This window comes from Ischnura elegans, chromosome 11 (genome assembly GCF_921293095.1).
Source record: "Ischnura elegans chromosome 11, ioIscEleg1.1, whole genome shotgun sequence".
Taxonomy (NCBI): domain Eukaryota; kingdom Metazoa; phylum Arthropoda; class Insecta; order Odonata; family Coenagrionidae; genus Ischnura; species Ischnura elegans.
Genome location: NC_060256.1, coordinates 1,122,989 through 1,145,648, shown reverse-complemented (window position 1 = coordinate 1,145,648; position 22,660 = coordinate 1,122,989). Strand labels below are relative to the sequence as shown.

Below are 22,660 nucleotides of genomic sequence, written 5' to 3'. Positions count from 1 at the left end.
GAGAGCGAAGCGGAACTTTCGAGGAAGGCGAGGTTTTGCCTTCATCCGCCTTTTATTTTAGCGAAGGAGAAGTGTTACAGCCCACGTACTTACTCAAGACCCGCCTGGAAAAAATTATAAAATCATGTCGTTGCACGTTTCCATTTATTTATGAAGTCATGTTTATCATTTGCCCGTATTCATAGAGAAGGAGATGGCCTGTCGTACTTGCTCAAGAGCTCTATTTATATTCGTGAGGCCTCAAACAAATTCTGTTCTCATTCAATGAAGCAGTTTATTCCCATATAGGCTTGATGATGTTTCGCGATAAGTACTTACAGATCATAACCGTGAGTACATTAGACATGGAATGGAATCACTGCGATTTCAGATCGACAGTTGTGAAGACGGCATCCATAAATTCTCTTTTGTGAATTTAAAACAATGGGACGCGAAAGGTTGATTCGGTGGTTTTTAGGTTTCCATGTTCAAGATCTGAGTTGAAATTTCGATTAAAACGAGGCGAAAAATCGCTTTGTTCTCGTCTCTCCTGTTTGACGATTTTTGAAAATGGCCTTTCTTAGAAAATCATGCCGTCTGTAGATGAAACATTAATCTGAGGTCTACTATAAGCATTTTTGCAGAGTGATGAAGACGTGCAGTGGTCAGAATTCAAAAGAAAAAGAAGGAAATTAAAATTAAGGCCGTTTCGATGCATAAACTTGAAATGTTGCATTGAGATTTGAAATGAGATTAAATGAGATTTGAAAATAGAGGAACATAATGCCAATTGCCACGTAAATTCGCTTCTGCCAAGATAAAGAGACAAAAACATGACATTAAGGTCAGGAAACATCTATATTCAGTTTTACTCGAAAATATTGCGATTTGTTAACTATTGTCTCATTTGGAATAAATAAATAGAACTATATAATTAATCGGAATTTTTTCTATTGCTTAATTGAAGGGACAATAAATTGACTTGAATTTTAAGGAATCATCTTCATTCATTAAAAAACCATGCAGTTAAAGGAGCTATAACCTCATTTGGAATAATGAAATGAGGTGAAAACTTGAGTCTTCGATAAACATGAGGTTTAACTTTGCCATAGTTTCATAGATATTCATTAGAATTTGGTTGGTATATTACTTGGTTACTTTAAATTTGCACGAAGCAAGCTATTTATGCATTTGCGAGTTTGCGACTTATTTTTGCCATAGATACATCTCTGAAACAGATTGATGTCCATTGTCGACGACGAATATTATCCGTTAGTTCTTTGAAAAGGCGTGCATGGCCTCGCTACAAGCTCCGTGAGCAACTGGTATCCTGCAACACGCTCACGTATTCCGGTGACGCCTTTACACCAAATATACCACCAATTCTGTGCTGTTTTCGTCGTCACCGATGTATATCAATTGTTCCGCTACCGTTACGACTTCACTGATACGCTAAAGCCTCACTAGTGACCATCTGTTTTACTTCTGAGAGACCGAACTCCTCCCTCCACAAGACATCGAGGTATTTGGGAGGGAGCCTATAAAGAGGCAATTGGGGAGCAACGACTAAGACTGCAACGCCAGCGTTATCTCGTGAGGCCTATCAATTAAGAAAAAAGAGGCACCAAGCGACAATCCACGTAAACATAAAAACGATAATAAAATTGAAGTTAAGAGTTTTAAAACGCCATTTTGTGCCCTGAAGTGGGTGTCATACTTAGCCTCAAAGAAGTTGCCATTTATAAACCTATTAACCTGATATGAAGTCCGATAACACTTATGAATACGCTCCATCGTATCCATCCAGGAAAGTATAAAAATATGTGTGTGTGTGAATTGATTTCGTTAAGTGCGGAGTGATGCCGCCACCATACGTCTTTTCTTCCGATGAAACATTGGATCGCATTTGTACGGAGGCTTCTACGGTGATAAAATGGATAAATATTTTAAAACTGAGTCAAACTGGAGCAATGAGTCAACATGGATAGTCGACTTTAGCCCGGAAAAAATCCGTTTATTTGCATGTTAATATAAATTGACAAGATTAGCAACTCTCAATTGTGTATAGTCTGCCCTCTTTCGGGTTTTCGCCGCCTTGTTTGTCATAGGGTGACAATAGTTTCGCTGAGGTTCCACCAGACGTTTTCAGGTCAAAGTATATCGATATCGATATCACTCAAATCTCGATGTTAAATTTGAATTATCTAACCAAGTTTTCTTCCTAGTAATTAAGAAAAACCTGAAAAGGAATTTAAAAAATAATTAAGAATAAATACAAACTTCGCAATAGTGAATTATATTGAGAATACAAAAATATAATATAATAAAATAACAAATGTTAAAACTAAATACAATAATGATATTTTACTGATTGCTGATTTGGAAATTATTTTTGACACAATAGTTTTAAGTTTACTTTTTCGCAGTAACAACATCTAACGCAGCCAACGATATGCACGTGCCATTGTTTGAATTTCCATTCGTAAACTGGGTTGCTGATTGGGGTGACTCATTGGTACCAGTGCTAATTGCCACGCCCCCCAATCGCAGAGTGGTGAATTCTTCTGCCGAACCGAATATTCTAAACGGAAAGATCATCGAATAAAGAACCCCACAGAAGACTTCGAAGCAACATAGTCCGCCTTATTCGTCAGTAATCCAGCCATTCGTTTCGTTTTACGTTGAGAAGCGTCACAGAGGGTCTGCGGGGGGATTAAACCAATGTGTAAGCAGTAATCAATCGGGTTTGATTGCCCTTAAGTCATCCATTTGAAGAATTTCTAAACTTATTAGTGCCCACTTGGTTTTTAACTACCCTTGCCTTAGGTTGCAGCGGAAATAAAGGTTGAATTTTGTAAATGCCATTCAGGTGATCCATACACAGGTTTTCGTGTTTTTTTTTGTTACAAAGACGCTCTATTAGAATGTTTATTTTTCTTTGGGTAGGGTGGACCGGGGCACATTTACACTGTGCTTTTTCCGAAACGAGTTATTATTGGCGCGCCATCAGTCATGGCTCCATAATGCTGATCCATGGGGCGTGTACATTCTTACATGATTTTGATTGTATCAGTCGAACATCGGGGATGGGGTAAGTTTCCGTCGTAGATCAGTGTTTACAGTTTAGAAAATTATTTTTTTAACATAATGCCTTAATATCGGTAAAATAAAGAAAATATTTATAGGCTCAATGTTAAATTTGAGCTGAAAATACATTAAGACAGAACTGAATTATCGTAACTTATGAGAGACGAATCTGTTGCGCAATGGAGGTATTAAATGCTGATTTGTCTAGTTTACGCAACAGACTTGGACATACAAACATTCTATTTTACGGAAAAAAACACAAATAGGCCAACAATTGACCACCCAAGTTTTGACATCATTAACTGCTTTATAAAACCACAACGTTTAAAATTGCGTAAGTTGAAACATAAAAATTATATTCATTGAAAAAATCCGCGTTAACGTGCCCCGGTCTACCCTACCGCCTTCAGTAGTAATCCTATGCCTGAAATGAAACGATATTGGCTGTAAATGCACATTCTCAGCCTGATAACCAACTTTAGCAGTAGTTTTGGTGAGATTTTTATACCGTAAACACGGGCTACTTTAGCCCAAATTTTGAAACCTTTCACATTATTTAAAAAAAATGGACATAACATATTGTTTTCTTTGGCATATTCATTTTATGTGCTAAAAGCATAGTTGATTATGAATACCTTTAACATACGAAATGCATTGTTTGTGACATATTAAATACTTTTATTTTTTAATTTTATTTGCGCTCAAGTTAATCTTAAGATTGAGGTACTTGACCCCAGACCAAAATTCCCACAAGAACAACAATTTGAAGGTTGAAATAGAGCAACAGTTATTAAAATAATGATCATTTATAATCGTCCTGTTAACTTCAAAGCGTAAATTTAAAGATAAATCATTATTAAAAACATGATTTAAAAATATTAATTTCAAAAATGCACTTGAAACATTAGTTTGAGCAATACTGCAAAAGGCATTGTACAAACAAAAGTAGATTTGCGTGTAGCATAATTTAAAATCCATTAAAAGAAAATAAACTTCTTTTTATTGATTTTGGAGGTTCGATTTTCATGACCGCATCTTCAAATTTGTACGACAAGACAGCTTGTTTTTGGGCAACTTCCAAGCTTATATCGTGGGCTCATGCAGTCGACTCTCACACATTCTGCTCCTATAGCAAGGATCATCCTAGGACATTCTTTCTCGTTCTATATTTTTCCCGAACTAAATTTCCTATTTCTAGGTCATCTTTCATTTCAGACTCCGGTGTTGATGATGATTTGGCTTTGAGAGAACACATAGGCACGTGTCCTATATGCTCCCCATCACTATTTTAGAGGCTGATTTCGATATCAATTCCTGATATTAAACTGAATGCATCATCTTCTTCTGATGCAGAGTCTTCCAATGTTTTTGTTTCTTTGTCGAATGTTGGTCTTGGTTTTTTCATAGCGCCTTCACTTTAGGACCTTTTTCCTGATGGGTGCTGTTTTCCACAGAGGCACTGGTAGAGAAGAAGTCAGGCACTCTTACACTTTATCCAGGTGGCACTTGGAGTTCTTTTCTTCTAAGTAGTGTGAGTTGTAACAAACTCACCTCTCTTCTCTTGCAGTCATTGAAGAAATGCATTCTCAATCATAGACAAGTCTGCATTTGCTTTTGAACTTTTATTGATTTGGCAAATGGCTTATTATCGGATTTTCGTCTATAGCCACTACTCCAGCTTTCTTTGGGCCTGCCTATAGGTTACTTTCTATGTTTGCATCAATTTCTTCTAAAACAGTGCGCAACAGCATTTGGAACTGATTCTTTGGACGTTTATAAGAAGCCCGTGTCATGGGAGTGCAACCAGCGGCGGAAGTTTACTGAGTGATGTGACATTAATTTCAAAGGCGTAGTTGACATTCGAGAGAATGTGACATTCATTTCATTAAATAGATGTGACATTCATTTCTTTTTCAGTTGAGTTAGGTACTTTCTTCTTTGTTGCTTGGATTTACCAAACATATTGTTACTCATTTTTATGATGCCTAAATATTGATATTTATGCTAAAATCGTAGCCAACGTGCCACCAAATTCTGATTTTCATCTTCGAAGCCAACGATATATGATTAACAGAATGCCAATTAAATTACGAATTTCACGAAATTGCTGTAACGCCGTCGTGGAATAATTTTTACGCTCCAGAACTTCGAAAGAATATCCGGAAATCCAATGTCGGAGATTATTTTATTTATTATTTGCGAGATTTATTACGCAGACGGTTGTGATCTAGCTGAAATATGAGCTTTTTATTTCATAATCAAAATCCTCTATTTTGCTTTGTAAGAGGACGTATTTACAGGGAAACAGATATATTAACCTCTCCTTTTAAGTTGGATATAGAAATCTTTAAAAGAGGAATATAACGATTAATATAACGATTGACAATAGAGAGAATTATTTTCCTCGGGCCGAATATGACAGCGATATTTGATTCGACTATATTGCATTAGTAAATGGGTGAAAGTCAGTTTCCAATAGAGAATTCGACGAATCTAGTTATTCACGCCATTCTATTTGTGCTTGGATACGGCGCGCTGCCAAAGGACGAAATTTGAGGAGTTTCCGTTAGCCATTATACCTGCAAGGCCAAAAAAAAAAGACTTTAGAAAACACTGTTACGCGAGAGCTACAAATTATGCAACAAATGCCACCTTTATACCACAATATACTGCTGAAATTATATATTATGTTCTGGTTGACTAGGGGGGGATTAGGGCTGGAAATATATTCTTCAACCGATCGAGATAAAGCAAGTTAATATAAACAAACATATTAGAGTTCAGTTTAAAAGGCCTACAATCATACAAGTCAAAGTTTCGTAAGAAACTTTATTTAAAATAATTCCATGACCATTAATTCGTTCAATATTTTCTACCTGTAGCTAGCTCCATTGAAGACCACCAAATATTTAGCAGTCGATTTCTGTCATTATTTATGTATATAAAATTTACTGTTTGCATGAAGATCAATAAGTAAGCTCGTGATTAAAATGTTGAACAAAACTACATTGCTCTTTCTGCGTAGCTTAGTAACTACCGCGATCAATATCAACGGAAATCCGTCATTTTTATGGGGATTCAACTGCACGCTTTGGAATATAACGGATTGTCTTTCAAATCGATCGGGATAATTATAAAACCGCGTGGAAATTAAGGAGTAGTTTCATTTAACGTGCTAAATGCACTGAATTACCACAAATTATCGCTTTTATCGTAAAAAACACTCATGATATCACGCGAAATATAATTATGCTCGAATTAGATAATCACCAGTCGGGAGTTACATTTACTCTGGGCAATCATTTCAATCACACAAATCGAACTAAGTATAACGTATAGCGATGTGCGAGTAAGTAGTACTTTTTGATCTCGAGTCGGGTATAGAGTCGTGTTGAAAACTGCTCGTGAGTACATGTTATTTGGACGAGTAATTTGGTAAAAAGATGGTGAAACAAATGGAATGCATGGCGTAATGACTTACAAATATCAAACTAGGTCCCTATGACGTCACGTGGAGTGGCATCGCATGGGCGCCAATCTGGCCCTTTTCAAATGAGGATAAAAATGGACCATTGCCATTCGTCTAAACCGGTATTTCTAAAACGAAATAATTTTTATATTATGAATGCACTAATGGTGAGTAACGAATCGCAATCAATGCCTTTCGTTTTCTTTGATGAAGGAAACTACCCTATTGTAATTTTAGTTATTGTTATAAGATATCACAAATAATTGCTCGCTCGAACCGTGTCTTGCCCAAATCAGTTCATTAAAAAAAAACTGAAGCCGCCAAAGACGTAGAATGGGAATTTCATCAATCTCTCTTTCCCTCAAAAGCAAGCGGATATGGTCTATGCGATGGAAATCGGTACTCTGCGATAGAATAACAAGAAACCTCATCGTGCTCGTTTTATTTCGCTGCAGCATTTCGACTTTTCGGTTCTCTGATCGTCCGCTGCAGTTGCGATTGCCTTGGCGCTATAGTCTGCCCTTCGATGTGAATAAACACGGCCATTCCAATCATATTCGCACCTAGATGAGTGACGAACAGAGGTTGCAAAAGCGAAAGGTCCTGCCGCCAAGTCATTCGAATTTTGATGCCTGTCGTGGGTGGCTAGTCCATGTTGCACATTCCATAAAAGCAACTACTTTGGAAAGAAAAGAAAGGAATTGGTGTAATATTTCAAGAAAACGGTTCCTGATTTGAATTATTATTCTTTTTCAACTTCATCGGTTTAAGCGTCTTATCGTTAATTTAAACAGTCAGTTAAGTTGAAATGAGTAAATACAGTTGCTTTTTGTTGGAATTACTACATTTTGAGCTTTATTTACTTTTAATATAATAATAATAATAATAATTTTGATAATAATAGTATATACAACTTCATAAAATTTTCAAGACGGCGTCTATAAATACGAATTGGAAGCAAAAATTCTCCCAGATAAATTTGTTATCATTGTTTCGTTAATGATTATTTCAAGCTGGTGCAAACGAACGGACGAAAGGGGTGGGGTGGGTATTCAGGGAAATACCCGTGGAATTGCCAAGAATGTACCTTCACGGAGTATGCGAATGGAAATTGTTCTCTTTGGGTTTCCACCGTTTGCTGGAGGGATATCTTGACGAAACTTTCTAATATTAAAGAAAATTTGTAGACATTGAACTCATTGTATGCTTGACTGGTTAAATACAAACTCATCACTTAAGCCACGTATCTACATCATCACCATTTTTTGTTGTCCCCAGGAATTACTTCCACTTCGCTGTACTCCGCCACTGAGTCCGGTTCAGTAAGGGATTGTAAAAATCGAATGTAAAAATTACAAATTTGAAAACTATGTAACTACGCTCTAGTAAAACCTATAAAGTTTTATGTTGTTGTTTCAGGCATAACGTGGAAGTTAAATTTTATAATTTTATTTGAATAAAAGTTACTAGTGGTATCCCAAAAAATACCTCACAAACGGCTTCAATAAATTTTATGATCTTCATGTGGCTTCTTCTGAAAACATTTCGCCTAATTACCCAGGAAATATTTTGTGAAGAAGTCACCCGAAGATAATGCTAAAAGTATCGGAACCGTTCGTGACGGAAAAAATTCAAGCATTTTGTGGAAAATAACCAGTAACTTTTACTTTACGATTAGCAAAGGGTTTCCTGCGCCTGTTAAAGCAAGGTCCAAGGCGTACATGACGGTTTATTTTGTGTAATATGCGAGGACAATGGTCAATTGAATACGTTTCGGTGAATGGCGACAGAGACCAGAGATTGAAAACGATCCCACTGATAGTTTAAAACGATTCGAATGGCTCTCTCAGGTCACCATCCCTTTGTTGATTTTCTGGAAGACTGTCGTCGTTGGCCATGGAAACGGGCGCATTGGAAGGCGAGAGGGGGGGGGGGGCTTGTCGGTTGCACAAACAAAGATCGTAAATCTTGTTTAAAACTTTCGCGGGTGCTCGTCATGTTGAATGGAAACTTTTGGGCTACGTCGCCGCGTCAATTCTTGGGTGGTCCCAACGTTTCCCGACCGATGCTGGTCGCTTTCTCATGGGATTCTGAAGAGTTGGGAATTTAAATTCTTATGTATAGGTATCTATGTCAGGTGGTGGGGGGAGGGGAGAGGAGAGAAAAAGAAAATAAAATAGCCGTACTTGGTAACCCGTAGTAAGAAAAAACAAAACACTCCTCCAACCTCCCGCTCCCCTCCCCCCACCATCCGACACAGATACCTATATATAAGACTTTAAATTCTCAACTCTTCAGAATCCCTTGAGAAAGCGACCAGCATCGGTCGGGAAACGTTGGGGCCACCCAAGAATTGACGCGGCGACATAGCCCAAAGGTTTTTATTCATAAAGAACGTAAAGTTTTTTTAAAAAGGGATATATAGGGTCGTAATGTTATGGATGTGAATTGTGGGCAGGATGCTTTTGCATGCGTCTGGGAGCGACTGAACACGAACATGAGGAAAACGGCTGAATAATGCACCTTTTTCCGAATTCTTGCTTTTGGAAATGGCATGAAAAATAACTGCCATTCGTGACTGTTCTTTTGCTGCTCATCATTCTCAAAGCCGCGCTACCTTGCACTATCTTCCTTTGTTTATGCGTCGAATCACCACACACATGATTGCCATGACGAACCAATATTTTACGAAGATTTAAATAAAATTCTCTCACTTATTTGCAAAATGCCGTCAACCTGATTGCGAAATGACGCATTTCACTTCCAGGTATTTAACAAACGTATTGACATTAGGATATCTGATTTTGTCAAATTTCTGTTTTTCTAAATTTATCTTAGAGTGAATACTGGACTGTTTGGTGAAAATATTTTCTGTGTGATTTATATGCAATTAATTGTTCTCACCAATTATTCTAAGTGTTTTCACATTTTTGCCAAAAATAACTCTGCCATTGATCAGAGAACTCCTCATATTTGTAAAAATCCACCCTATAATTATGTAATTTAGTATTTTTTTTAGCTTAGACTTCACTGAAAAATAAATATTAAATAGAAGTACTCACTGCCATCCCTGTAATTTGGAAAATCGATTGCATACTTAATTAAATGGCAATAAAGAGTAAATGCCAATGTAAGGTCATGAACTTCTTCGATTAAAATTCTTCAAGTACTTCTCTAAAGCAAGAAATGAGTTTTATTTCCGAGTGTTGTACTAGCGAATCGATTGTATTTCTTGAAGAGATTATGAAACCTCCACTACATCTATGACCGTGCATAAAGTCAATTGCAATTTCTTTTGCGTACTCTTTGACATTTGAGTGTCTTCCTTTCTCCAAAGCAATAGATTCCACGCGAGTCTCGTATTCAATGGCGTGTCCGATAAGCAGCGTTTTCAATTTATCGATAATGTTACGAAATGTTTTCTTTTGCGTCATTTAAAAGGGTTGGGCAGCTAATTCCATTTTATTGGATGTCGGATGCCGGTTTAGACGGAAGCACAATCGAAGCCCCTCACTTTTATTCTTCTAGTCATTGTCAGAGATTCCTTGGATGGAATCTGTATTTGATCGCCATTTTTTAGTTAACTTCTACTGTTAATTACGTGGTGGTTATTAATTGAATCAAAGAAATTACTTTTTATGACCCATTAAAGCAGGGTGTAACCATTTAAGATTCCAGTCATCATACAACGGCGCTTTTTTCACTAGAAGAGCTAATAGAGCTAATCATACAAGATTTTACTGTTACTGTAGATGAGAGATTTGAAATAGTCTAACTATTTCCGTTAGAGGCTTAAAGATGAAACAGTTATTCAAAACAGCTACTGCAAAAGAACGCTTCTTATATCATTGGTTTCAAATGGTGGATATAATAATTTTGTGTTGATATTTGTTTGATAGCTGCATTCCAAATACGGATGAATTCATAAGTATGCCCTTAACATTGCGTGTGTGGCCATATATAACATTATTAACAAAAAAACTGATAATAATTATCTCTCATGTGGCCGTTTATGGTCGTTTTGTTAGGTAGTGTAGTTTTTTCAGACTTATGGCATTTTGTGGAAAGTTCTAGGGAATGTAGGGTGAATTCTTGTCAACGTTAACTCTTATTTCAAGGGCATAAATTTTATATCTGAGAAAATGACACTGGTCAACATAGATTTTGTCCTAGAGACATTGTTGAGTGATCTTAGATTTATTTTTTACGCTGATTGCGAATTTGTGCTTAGATTCTTTCTATCACGTATAGTTTTCTTAGGACAGCTGAATGTATGATTTTGCTTTTACGAAAGTTATAATTTAATTCATTTGCATCAGCATTAGCATGTGAAAATAAAACTTTCCTGACAAAGCATGTTGTCCTACGATACGACATTCCTTCCTATCCTGTCCAAAAATGTTTAAACTTGCACTATCGTATCATTTTTTTAAAGCAATGCCGAATCAGCTACCACTTCACATAAGCATGTGACCAACTGTCGGTGCCTGAAGACGTTTGTTTTTTCTCTGAAGATGGGTTGAGAATTTTGTTGCTCACAGGTAATAACAACTTATTACGTAGTAATCTCTGAGAAGTTGCTTAGCTTTCATAAGGCCTAGATGATGCGTGAACCATCCCATTCATTTTTGTTACGTGAAATTTCTTTTAATGCTCAAATGCGGAACATAACTCCCTATTTGAGGCAGTGATATAAGCGCTATATTTTTATTGTCTGTTGGTTCACCGAGATGAAGAATGGGCTCATGTGAGGCACCTCTCTAAGGCTTCTTACTCGTTGGACGGAGGCAAAACAACATGAGAATTTTGCCGTCCCTAGGATTTGGCGCGATCCTAAGGATAATTTTTCAGGCTATTAGGTATTTTTGTTTGAAAATTCAAAGGAATTACTCTGAAGTCAAAACACAAAATTAAATATGCAAAAACACTTGGAAACAGTGATGCTACCGATCCCTAACTCTGAAAAAATGGAAGTTACGGAACCAATGGATTATGTTAATCTTAGTGAAGATTCAGAAAGTAATTAAGAACGTGAGAATGAAGGATTCGGAAACTCGAAGGACCCAAATTTTGGACCGAGCACATCTGATGGACCTTATTTTACAACGCAGGAGGATTTTAATAATCTAGTGCGCAATTCAAATTTGCCAAAAAAAAGGTGACATCTTATGATCACGATTAAAGGGTTGGAAATTGCTGGATCCAAATGCAAAAATGACTATGCATAGATCTCGCCATGAACAATTTAAATTAGTTTCGTTTCCCTCAAGAAAACAACTCTAATTTTTCAATGATCTCCCTGTTATGGATACATTTAACTTTGAATTCAACACAAGTGATTGGCGTTTGTTGATTGATTCCTCCAATGTTACTTTAAAGGCTATTTTCTTACATAATGGTAATGAGCTCCCCTCTAAAATGATAACTCATGGAACTGACATGAAAGAATCTTACGAGAATATGCAGTTACAGTAAGAGGAAATTCACTACGAAAAATATAGGTGGAACATTTGTGGCGACTTGCGAGTAATTGCAAGTAACTTAACTAGGCTTGCAGCTTGGCTACACGAAATATTGTTGCTTCATCTGCCAGGGGGGTGGAAGAGATAGAAAAAAACATTAGGTACTTAAAAAAATTATTCGGAACGCAAAGCACTCGTTCCTTGATCCAAAAAAGTTCTTTTTCAGCCTTTGGTCGATCCCAAAAATATTATTTTGCCACATTTACATATTAAATGAGGAATTTTGAAAATTTTGTTAAATACATGGATAAAAATGGTGCTGGTTTTACTTATTTGAAACAAAAATTTCCTAAATCCAGTGAGGCAAAGATCAAATAAGGAATTTGTATTGGGCCACAGACTAAGGGATCGCTGAAGTATTTGGAATTTCAACAGCAATTGAGTTCAATAGAAAAAAGCGTGTGAAAAGCATTCGAAAGTGTATTTGAACATCTTCTAGGAAATATCATGGCTGAAAATTATCGCGATCTGGTGGCTAATCGAATTAAATCATGCCAAAAAATGGGCTGCAATATGAATTTAAAAATTCACTTTCTCCACTCACACTGACTTTTTTTTACACCAAACCTCGGCGCTGTTAATGATGAACACAGTGAGAGTTTCCACCAGGAAAACATGGTAAATGGCACCAAGGAAAATTCAGCAACATGCTATCAGATTAATGCTGGGAATATACTGAATAGGCACTTTTCAGATGTAAAGCAAAAGCATCTTCGGCCAGGGAAGAGCTTTTAAGCAGTAAGAGAAGAGGGATAAGATCTGGGGAGGTGGGTGACAGAATAATTAAATGTATGCTCACTCCTAAAAGCGACGTAGTCATATGGATATTCCGTAAAAAATTCGAAAATGCCAGCCTCTAGCGAAGAGGATGGTCGCTTTAAGTGGAGTGAAGGAAATTAGTTCGAGGCATGGATAAATTGCCGGAAATTGAGGCTTCTGAGCGAGGTCGCGGAAGATTCCACAGATGCGGACGAGATGTTTTGACTGAAATTTTAAATATTAAAGTTGCCTCTCATCTTAAATGTTCTTTTTTTTATGCGGACATGCTTCGTTTTTATTATTTAGAAAATGAGAAATTTACGCAGTGCCCCATTCCTCTCAAAATTCTGCGAATGATTTTCCTGATTTGCCATTTTGGTGGTTAGTTTCTAATTTGTCTGCACAGTCGCAACCCTTGCTATTTTCTATTTCTCGTGATATGCGAGGATCGGGTTGGTGGGGTGGCTAGAGGGTTGGCTTCCTATCCCGTGGGCTCGGGTTTGAATCCCAGCGGTGGCAGAGAATATTCAGATCCCCCCGATCCCTGCTTTAACGTTGTGTGGAGGAAATTTCAAGCGCAACATTTCGTCCGTCGGATGGGACGTTAAGCTGTGGTCACCTAGGTGCCTTTCGTAAAGAGCAGGCTTTCTTTACCAACCCTTCTCCCATGGCGCAAATGACCTCAGCTGTCGGTTGCCTCCTGAAAATACCTCGAGATATGCCCTAGGGACTTGATTTTTAGGGTGGTATAGAGCGATTCGAGGTATTTCATAAAATTATGGAATTCATTTAAAACTAGATTCTGATTAAACCTTTCGGGGTTTTGTATTATGATATTATGCTTACATAGTTGTTAATATTAACTTTAGTCATTAGAGTTAGTTGAGTTCAGTAGTTTATTTTTAAATTTTCTACTGTGTTTTCCACGGAGAAACTTCAAGTAAAATAAAAACTTTTGGGCTATGTCGCCGCGTCAATTTTCGGGTGGCTCCGACGTTTCCCGACCGATGCTGGTCTCTTTCTCAAGGGAATCTGATGAGGTGAGAATTTATATCCATACGTCCAGGTCTCCGTGTCAGGTGGTGGGGTGAGGGGAGCGGGAGGTTGGAGGAGTAGGTTGTCGAGAGTTTTTCCGAATTACGGGTTGCCAAGTGCGTCTTATTTTAACGCCGGTGCCCCTGTTATAATTGTTCTTCTCCTCTTTATTTATTTCTATGGCCTCTCTGACTGGTCTCTGTTTGAAGCCTTTGACTTCGGCAATCATTTGTTTCCTGTGTGGACAAGCGCTGCGTGTTCGGCTACCGCGGACTTCGTTGACTGCCCCAGTCGAATCGTTCTCTCGTGCTCCTCTTGGTGTGTTTTGACCGATCTGCCTGTTTCGCCGATGTAGTTCTTCCCACAGGTCTGGCATGGAATTCGGTAGACCCCTTCGACTTGCATTGGAGTTCTATCCTTGACGGTTTTTATGAGGTGTATTCTCATCGTATTTGAATCAATTTTGATAGATAATTTTAATAATGTAGGCTCGAATCTTATCACATCATGATTGTAGCAGTCTTGAAGCAATAAGCAAATAGGTCCTCAAATTTGGGCCCATAGTCCGCCCTTTAATATTATGTTGCAAGGTTAATTCGAATTTGTGCAATTAACAAATAGGCCACTATAAGGGACGATAGAGTTGTACTTATAACAGACGGACGATGCCTCTTTTATGCGCGATATTCACGTGCTACCTTCATATACAACTCCTTTGGAATTCGGTGTATGTACTTTTTCTTTCGGAAAGAAATCGAGAATCGCAGATTTTATAACTTTTGCTGATCCTCCTGCGTGGTAGGAAAACCCAAAGAAATGGGGAATCGGGTATTCTCTTAACACCACATGTTCATCTCCATCCTTAGAATGGGATATAGATATGGGAATTCGTTTTTCCCCGAACCATAAAGGACTTAAATAAACGCTAGTTCCAACTTCGTTAAAGCACTTCATTTTTTTTACTGTAAACGGCTGGTGTCCTAACACCCCCTGCCACACGCCTTTTAGGTGGCTTGCGGGGAATTGTGTAGATGTAGATTTAGATTAATAAGTTCTCTTGCTTTTTTCATCAGTATAAACGTGTAGCACTTCTTTTGATGAAAATGGAGCCCTTAAATGACGCCCTTTGATTTCTTTTCAAAGATTCCTTCAAAAGTGTATTAATTTTGTTTGTCATCGTTACCCTTCTTTTGGCCTATACGCTTTTTTCCGTAAGTTCTAGTACTTCCTACGCTACCGCAAAATCCATTTAGTCACAGCTCTCTACGACATATCTCCAAAGTTTGCACACCTATCAAGCTACTCGAGAGACCATTTCATAGGCCATAGGCTTCTTGCCTTCGTTCTCAGATCTAAAAATAATGCCACCAAAACAAAAAATATTTCATCACTATTCTAAAAGTTGGTAACGTCGACGAGACTCCAAAAAAGGGACAAGTCACCTCACTACGCATTCCCATTTACCTTGTACCATCTGCCGATTTACATTATCAAAGATGAGCGCCCGCAGAATGAATAATGCTTTCTTCGGGGCGTGGGAGGGGGTGCGAGCGGCCTGCTGCTCTTTTACCCGCGCGCTGCGTGGGCGTGGGGATATTTTCTTCGCGGACACGTCTCACATTTGGCATTTTGTGTCTTAACGATGCTGATGCATCAAAATGCACGAAATCTTGCCCTGAACGACCGCAATTCGGCAAAATCTATACGGAATGACCATAAATTATTAAATTCTTCGATTTTTGACCTTCTTCCCCATAGATGCCGATGGCCGATGAGTGAAGGTTCACTGAGAGGTCTCTAATCTTTTAGAACTTCTATTTGGTCAGTTTTTTCCCATTGGATTTTCCAGATGGATTGGAAAACAAGCGATTTTTCCGATCCTCTCTACTTCGCGCAATGCTTAGATTGCTTAAGTAATTGAGAATGTATATCTTTAAGAGCGACACGGGGAACATCATATTAGAACTCCAATACATTTCCAAGTCCAACAGAAACGATACGTTAAGAGAGATAATTTTCCCAAGGGTAGGTATGAGAATTGTTTTTCCCCCGCACGATAAAGGACTGAAATGAGTGCGTGTTAAATAAGTGCTTCGTTAGAGCGTCTCTATAAATAAATGCCGGCCTCGGTGGCGGTGGGGTAAAGTCCTCGCCTGCCAAACCGAAGGTCGTGGGTTCGAATCCCGCCTGGGTAGGTGATCCCTATCCAGGGCATGGATGTTTGTGTTGTACCTACTTTGTTAATATTGGAAACCCTCTTTGTAAAAGGCCGTCATGTGCTGTTTGAGGGGAAATTGATAATAAATAAATAAATCAACATTTTAGGGTTAAAATTAACTTAAAATTAAAAATTAGCAATGGAAAAATAGTAGATCTAAGTTTCCGCATTTTTTATTGAATTTACTATTGAAATAAGCCATCGAATGTTTTTTATCTTGATTCGTTCCCGTTAAATTGAAGTTCAATGTAACGCAATCTACATCAATAGGGAAGATATTAAGGAACCAACCGTTAACCTGTTAGAAAGTAGAGAAAAAATTGGCGTACCTTCGGAAAGATTTCACTTCGTTAGTTCGGCCTGGTATTGGCTAAGTTATAATTGTTCAGGAGAAAAACGAATTCATGTGCCAATCCAATCCGTGTGGAAGTAAATGGTATTTTCAAAATGGTGGTTTCCGCTAAAACAAATGTTCGTCATCATTTGAACGAGAAGGAATCAAGATTAAAAAATATTCGATGGCTTATTTCAATACTTGTTTCAATAAAAAATGCGGAAACCTAGACCTACTATATTTTTCATCGCTTATTGATAATCAAATTTATTTTTAACCATAAAATATATGTGTAATTATTTTACTTCATTCATTCACACGACGCCTTAAGCGCAAAAATACGTGTAAAAATTCATAGGTAATGAAAGACAGGGATAGGAACATGGAATAGAAAAAGAACGAGGACAACGGTGCTGTGGTAGATGGTAAAAGCCAGAAATGAGAGGTTAACAATTCGGCTGGACTGGGACTCGAACCCCGAATCTCTTGGTTGCCGGCCAGGTGCTCTATCAGTTGAGCTACCGGGACGCTTGGACATACCATGATTTCGGCGGCGGAGACATAGAAAACTCTCTTTGCTTTGGCCCATTTTACCCTCTGATTTTCTGGCTTTTTTCCATCTACCACAGCACCGTTGTCCACGTCCTTTTTCTATTACATGTTCCTATCCCTTTCTTTCCTTACCTATGAATTTATACGTACATTTAATTATTTTCATATTGAATTTGTACATTTTATGGTAAAAATAATAAATAAATTTTTTGAAGTTAGCAAAATCGTAAATTTTCGTCGCAGAAAAATGGTTCGAAGACGCAATCGATTCCACTTGATTATTGGCGAGATTATTCTGCAAAAATTATATTTTCTTGCATTTTGCAGTTGCAAAAGTTACAATTGCGGTCACAGAGCTCACTTTTTGGGAGATTTCCCGGGAATCCGCTTTACACCGACCTAAGTACAAACAATATTCGGAGAGGAAATAAATGTAATTAGCAAGTTTTTAAAAGTTTGGAAAATATTAAAAAATATATTCAACGTTGTCTGTGCACGCCCAATTGTATTTTTCTTTTCGTAAGGAATTAAAACGGACGTTGTGAGTCTGCTGTTATCATATCAATGTTATTTTAAATATGTAGAACAAACGTAGGCAGTTGGTACTTTTATGGATTAAAATATTGCATTTTATTATATTGCTGCTGAATGTGAATACCCGCGCCATCTAACATTCTTGAATCTTGAGGTGACTTGTATTGTTTGATCTGGTCTGCTAATTTCAAAATGTGAGCGAGTTAGAATTAAAAATTTTAAGACAGTGAAACAAGGTTGGGATGCGTAACCAAAAACACCGATCGAGCAACCATTACATTGCACAGTACCAACGACGCACTTGCAGAGGCAGACCTCGAGGAACTCACCCTTTTCCGTGGATCCATTTCACACTGGCCCCAGTGAAAACACTCCGAGCTGCGCTGACAAAAGGCTTGCTCATCTCCATAAGGAAGGGAGCCCTTCCCGGTTTGTGGGGACATGCAATAACTTTTTCCTTGTATGGTGTTAAGTATATTAAATATTAAAATTGGAAGTTCTTCCAATAAAGATGTTTGAAGCTGTTCTTCGGAAGTGCGGCTTCTTCAACCTATTCGTGATGATTATCAGCATTAAACAATTACATCTGGATAAAAATCGAAGGGAAAAATTTTCGCATGTGAGGTACAGGAAAGCGTTGACCGGGGTCTAATCAGCATACGCCGAAAACCCGGCTTTTGAAGAAGGGAGTCTTTGATCGGCAGTCAATCACTCTACTCACTACACTACCACGTTCCCCAACTGGTAATAACATTCCTTCTGATAAATTCAATTATTCATACATGATATCGTGAAAGTTCGACCAATTAAAATATGTGATACAAAATTGCGCTTTACCACTATTTTAAATCATTGCAGAAAAGTGCAATTGCCACACATTATGATGATTTTCCCTCTCCTCAGGTGATATGTCGCCGCTGACCCCTGACCCCACCTCTTCCCCTCCGGCCCAGCGCCCCCTCTGCCTCCTCCTCCTCCTCCTATTCCTCCCCCCATCGGCCAGCACCACCTCCAACTCCAGCTCCCTTCACCGAAGATCCTTGGCCGGCTGGGCGGCTGCCATCGGAGACTCCAAGCTCTGGTTCTCGTCTTCGTGGTCCGGTGATGGGGCGCCCGCGCAAGATCAGGAAGAGGGTGTGGCAAAGGGTCGCTCTTCGACCCCCGTGGGATGCTGCTGCTGTGAGTGTTGGAACACGACCGGTGACGAGGCCCTCCTGGGCCCTTTCCGGGCCGCGGCGTCGGAGGGGTGGACCACAGCTGCGGGGCCCTCGGGGATGGACGCGGTCGACGTGGAGTGTCGTTGCAGCGGGGACGCGCTCAGGCTGCTCCCGCAGGACTTGGACCCGGCCGTTCGCACACTGTGAGTACATGCAGTGCGTTCATTCACTATCCACTTCTTTCGTCGATTAGAAATAGCTTTCGCTGTAAACGCGAGGATCATCGCCGCCTTCGTCATTGCCACTTCGTCAACACAAATCCGAAGATAGGTTTGTCCCACTCCGCTCCCCTATCAGGTTAAGTAATTTTTATGTTTCCACAGGGTTCCTAAGGCTCGGCGAAACAGTGTGAAAAACAATTGACGGCAGCTTCTCTTAAAACGTATATTAATGCTGTTAACCGGTTAGGCTCCACACCGTCTGTCTGCAGAAATGAATCTACGCGGTAGTAACCCCGAAAACCTCGAGGCTGAATCATATTTATGTATTTTTTCTCTTTTACATCCTTCCCAATCGGTCTGCATAACTCATTCTGGGCCTTCCTATGCCTTTCCTTCCATCCACTTGTCTCCTTCCACAATTGTTTCTATCAGGCCACGTCATGTCTCATTTTGTCCGATTTCGTTTATTGTTTTCTTTCTAGACTTTTTTCGGGGACTTTTCTTTTATCGGACTCTCCATTACTTACTCCGCTGATCTGTTTTGTCTTGATCATCCTTATACAATACCACATTTCGAATACTTCCAACCTTGACTTTTCTTCTCTAATCAACAATGCCCATGCCTCGTTACCATAGAGAATTATTTTTTGCATGTAGGATTTAATGGATTGTATCTTTGATTCTATGTTTGTATACTCGGTGGATTCTTCCTCGCCTAAAATTCCCTCATCACTTCCGATTTTCTTCAGAATATTTCTTTCTCGCACCGTGCATCTTAACTTGGCCTCTAAGGAAGAAGCAGAGATCTTTCGCCATTTAATCTTTTGTTTTGATCCTAGTCTCCTTTATTTTGCTGCATTCTAGTACCATTTCTATTAATTCTCAGCTCCTATCTGGCATTGTCCTTTCCATACCTATCTCTTTCAGTCTTCTTTAATTCCCGCTCCATCTCGGCTTTTTGCTAAATATATTGGTGCTAATTTTATCTCCGAGAATATTGTCTTCTGCTTGGATCTCTTTGATTCCATTAGTGGCTTCCTCGATGTCATCATCATCATCATTGGTCAACAATCCTAGGATTGGTTTGACGCAGCTCTCCACTCTATTCTCCTATCAGCTAATCTTTTCACACCTACGTATTTCTTCTCCTTCACATCTCTCTTTACTTGTTCCATATATTTTGTTCGAGGTCTTCCTTTTCCATTCTTGCCTTCCACTTGTCCTTCGACGATTTTCTGCATCAGGCCATCATGTCTGAAGATGTGGCCTATAAGGTTGTTCCGTCTTCTTATTAAGGTTTTCATAAGGCTTCTCTTCTCTCCTACTCTTCTTAGGACTTCCTCGTTACTAACTCGGTCGATCCATTTGACCTTCATAATTCTTCTGTAGACCCACATTTCGAAGGCCTCTATCCTTGCTTTCTCCGCTGCGGTCATTGTCCATACCTCACTTCCGTATAGGAGCATACTCCAAACGTAGGTTCTTAATAATTGTTTCTTTACTTCCATATTTAAGTTTCCTCCTGTAAGCAGGTCTCTCTTTTGGTGGAATGCTCTCTTCGCCTGGGCTATTCTGCTGATAATTTATTTCTTACTTCTCCCGTCACTAGTTATCTTGCTTCCCAAATAACAGAATTCATCCACCTCTATCAGTTTTTGCTTCCCTATTTTAATGTTAGTCTTGACTTCTTCTCATCTGCTGCATACTAAGATCTTGGTTTTCTTCGTGCTTATTTCCAGTTGCTATCTACCCATTACCCTACCCATATTAACCAGAATATTTTTCAAATCCATCTCTGTTTCTGCTATAACGGCTGCTAATTTTTTCTCCATGAATATTCACTCCCAATGCCTTTTCTTTGATTTCATTAATGGCTTTCTCAATGTAAACGTTGAAAATTACGGGTGACAATGTACAGCCTTGTCCCACTTCTTGCTTCTTCACAGTTGGGCCCTGATTTTATCACGGCTACTTGGTTTTTGTATAAACTGTGGATGATTCTTCCGTCATTATAAAGAACCCTAATTTCCTTTAGGATTCCAAGCATTTTGCTGCAATCCACGTTGTCAAATGCTTTCTCTAAGTCCACAAACGCTAAGAAAGTTGGCTTGTTTTTTTTCCATTCTCTTCTCTATGACCAGTCTTAGGGCCAATATTGCTTCCCTTGTGCCTTTGTTTTTTCTGAATCCAAATTGGTCCTCATTCAAGTACTCTTCTGCTTTTCGTTCTATTCTTCTATAAATGATCCTTGTCAGTATCTCCGACGCATGTGTAGTAAGGCTTATGGTCCTAAAATCTTCGCAGTTCTCCGTTCTTTTCTTCTTAGGAATATGGATTATAATGTTCTTCTCAAAGTCCTTTGGTATCTCACCTTTCGAATACATTTCACAAATGATTTTGTATTGCTGGTTCAACGTCTTCTCTCCTGAATTTTTAATAATTTCTGCAGGAATGTCATCAATGCCAGACGCTTTATATATCCTGAGGTCTCTTACAGCCGTATCAAATTCCGATCTTAAAATTGGGGCTCCCATGTCATCGGCATCCACTTCCCTCCCGTTTTCGATAGCATTCGTTCTTAGGCTGCTTCCTTTGTACAAATCTTCCAGATATTCCTTCCATATCTTCCCTTTTTCTTCGTATTCAATCATTAGTTCTCCGTTTTTGTCCCTATAGGCGGCCTCTACTTTTCCATACTTAAGATTGATGCGTAGTTTTCCGCGGCGTTGTCTAGATGATGTCTCCATGTTCCTGGGTTTCACCGCGTGGATTTTCTTTGTGACGATAGTTCCGCCGGTATTCCAACCGGCGTCTTCAGGTCGATGTCGGGATTCAATTTTTTGGTGACTTATATAGTTCATTTTTCGCGCCAATTTTTCATGCTGGATGCCTATTTGGTCCACCTTCTTTTCTCTCGTATGACCCTCTTCCACGAGCTGTGGAGAGGGTTGCCGTCTTCTCTATTCATGTTTTCCGGTATATTTCGATAGCCTCCTTTATTAGCCTGGGATAATATCTATTTTCTTTTGCAACAACTGTTGCTTCATCAAACAGTATCTGGTGTCCGGGTTCGCTCCATGCATGCTCCGCAATTGCGGAGAGCTGAAATTGCTTATTTCTTGTGGCTTTCTGTGTTCCTGGATGCGCACTTTCATTGATCTACACGTCTCTCCTATGTAGTCTTTGCCGCATGAACATGGCACCTTATAGACCCCTTCTTGAATGTCGTGCGGCAAAACGTCTTTTGGGCCCGGTAGCACATTGCGAAGTGATCTGACGTTCCATGTTCCTATCCGTAACATTCTATCTCGTTTGACCGATGTACCCTCTCGAGTAGTCCCCGCCCGGAGATCCGAATGGGGGACTAGTTTACCTCCGGAATATTTTACCCGAGAGAATTCCATCATGTCATTATATAAATTGAGTGGAGTAGCTGCGACTCCTCGGGATGATAATGTGGTGGTTTCCCCTTGCCTTCCACATCGCAGTACTACAGCCGTTTAAGTAAATGTTACCACGCCCGTAGTGGAATGTGTGTCGCTGTACCGACCAGTATGGTATCCACCTTCGCACATGTGAAGAAGAGCTGCTGCCCTCTCCACCGGGTGATGAGAGGCATAATTGTTGGCGGCCCCCAGTCGCCAGGTCACGGTATCTTCACAGGTTTTGGTATCATTTAAATGGTCTACCTTACCCAAAGGTAGCCCAATACCCCCTCAGAACACCGCCGCTTTTTGTCCACGACTGCTTATTCGACGATAGAACTCGCTTATCTCGCAGCTAACCTCTATAT

At 39.1% G+C, this 22,660-nt stretch overlaps 1 protein-coding gene across 1 annotated transcript in view; it reads left to right on the top strand.

The window, feature by feature from the left end:
- Positions 1-22,660, top strand: part of LOC124167687 (follicle-stimulating hormone receptor-like) — a 573,602-nt gene that overhangs the window by 166,284 nt on the left and 384,658 nt on the right. Inside the window, exon 3 of the mRNA XM_046545674.1 lies at positions 18,393-18,849. Coding sequence (XP_046401630.1) covers positions 18,398-18,849 — 452 coding nt within the window. The 5' untranslated portion in view covers positions 18,393-18,397. The remainder of the gene's footprint in view (positions 1-18,392; positions 18,850-22,660) is intronic.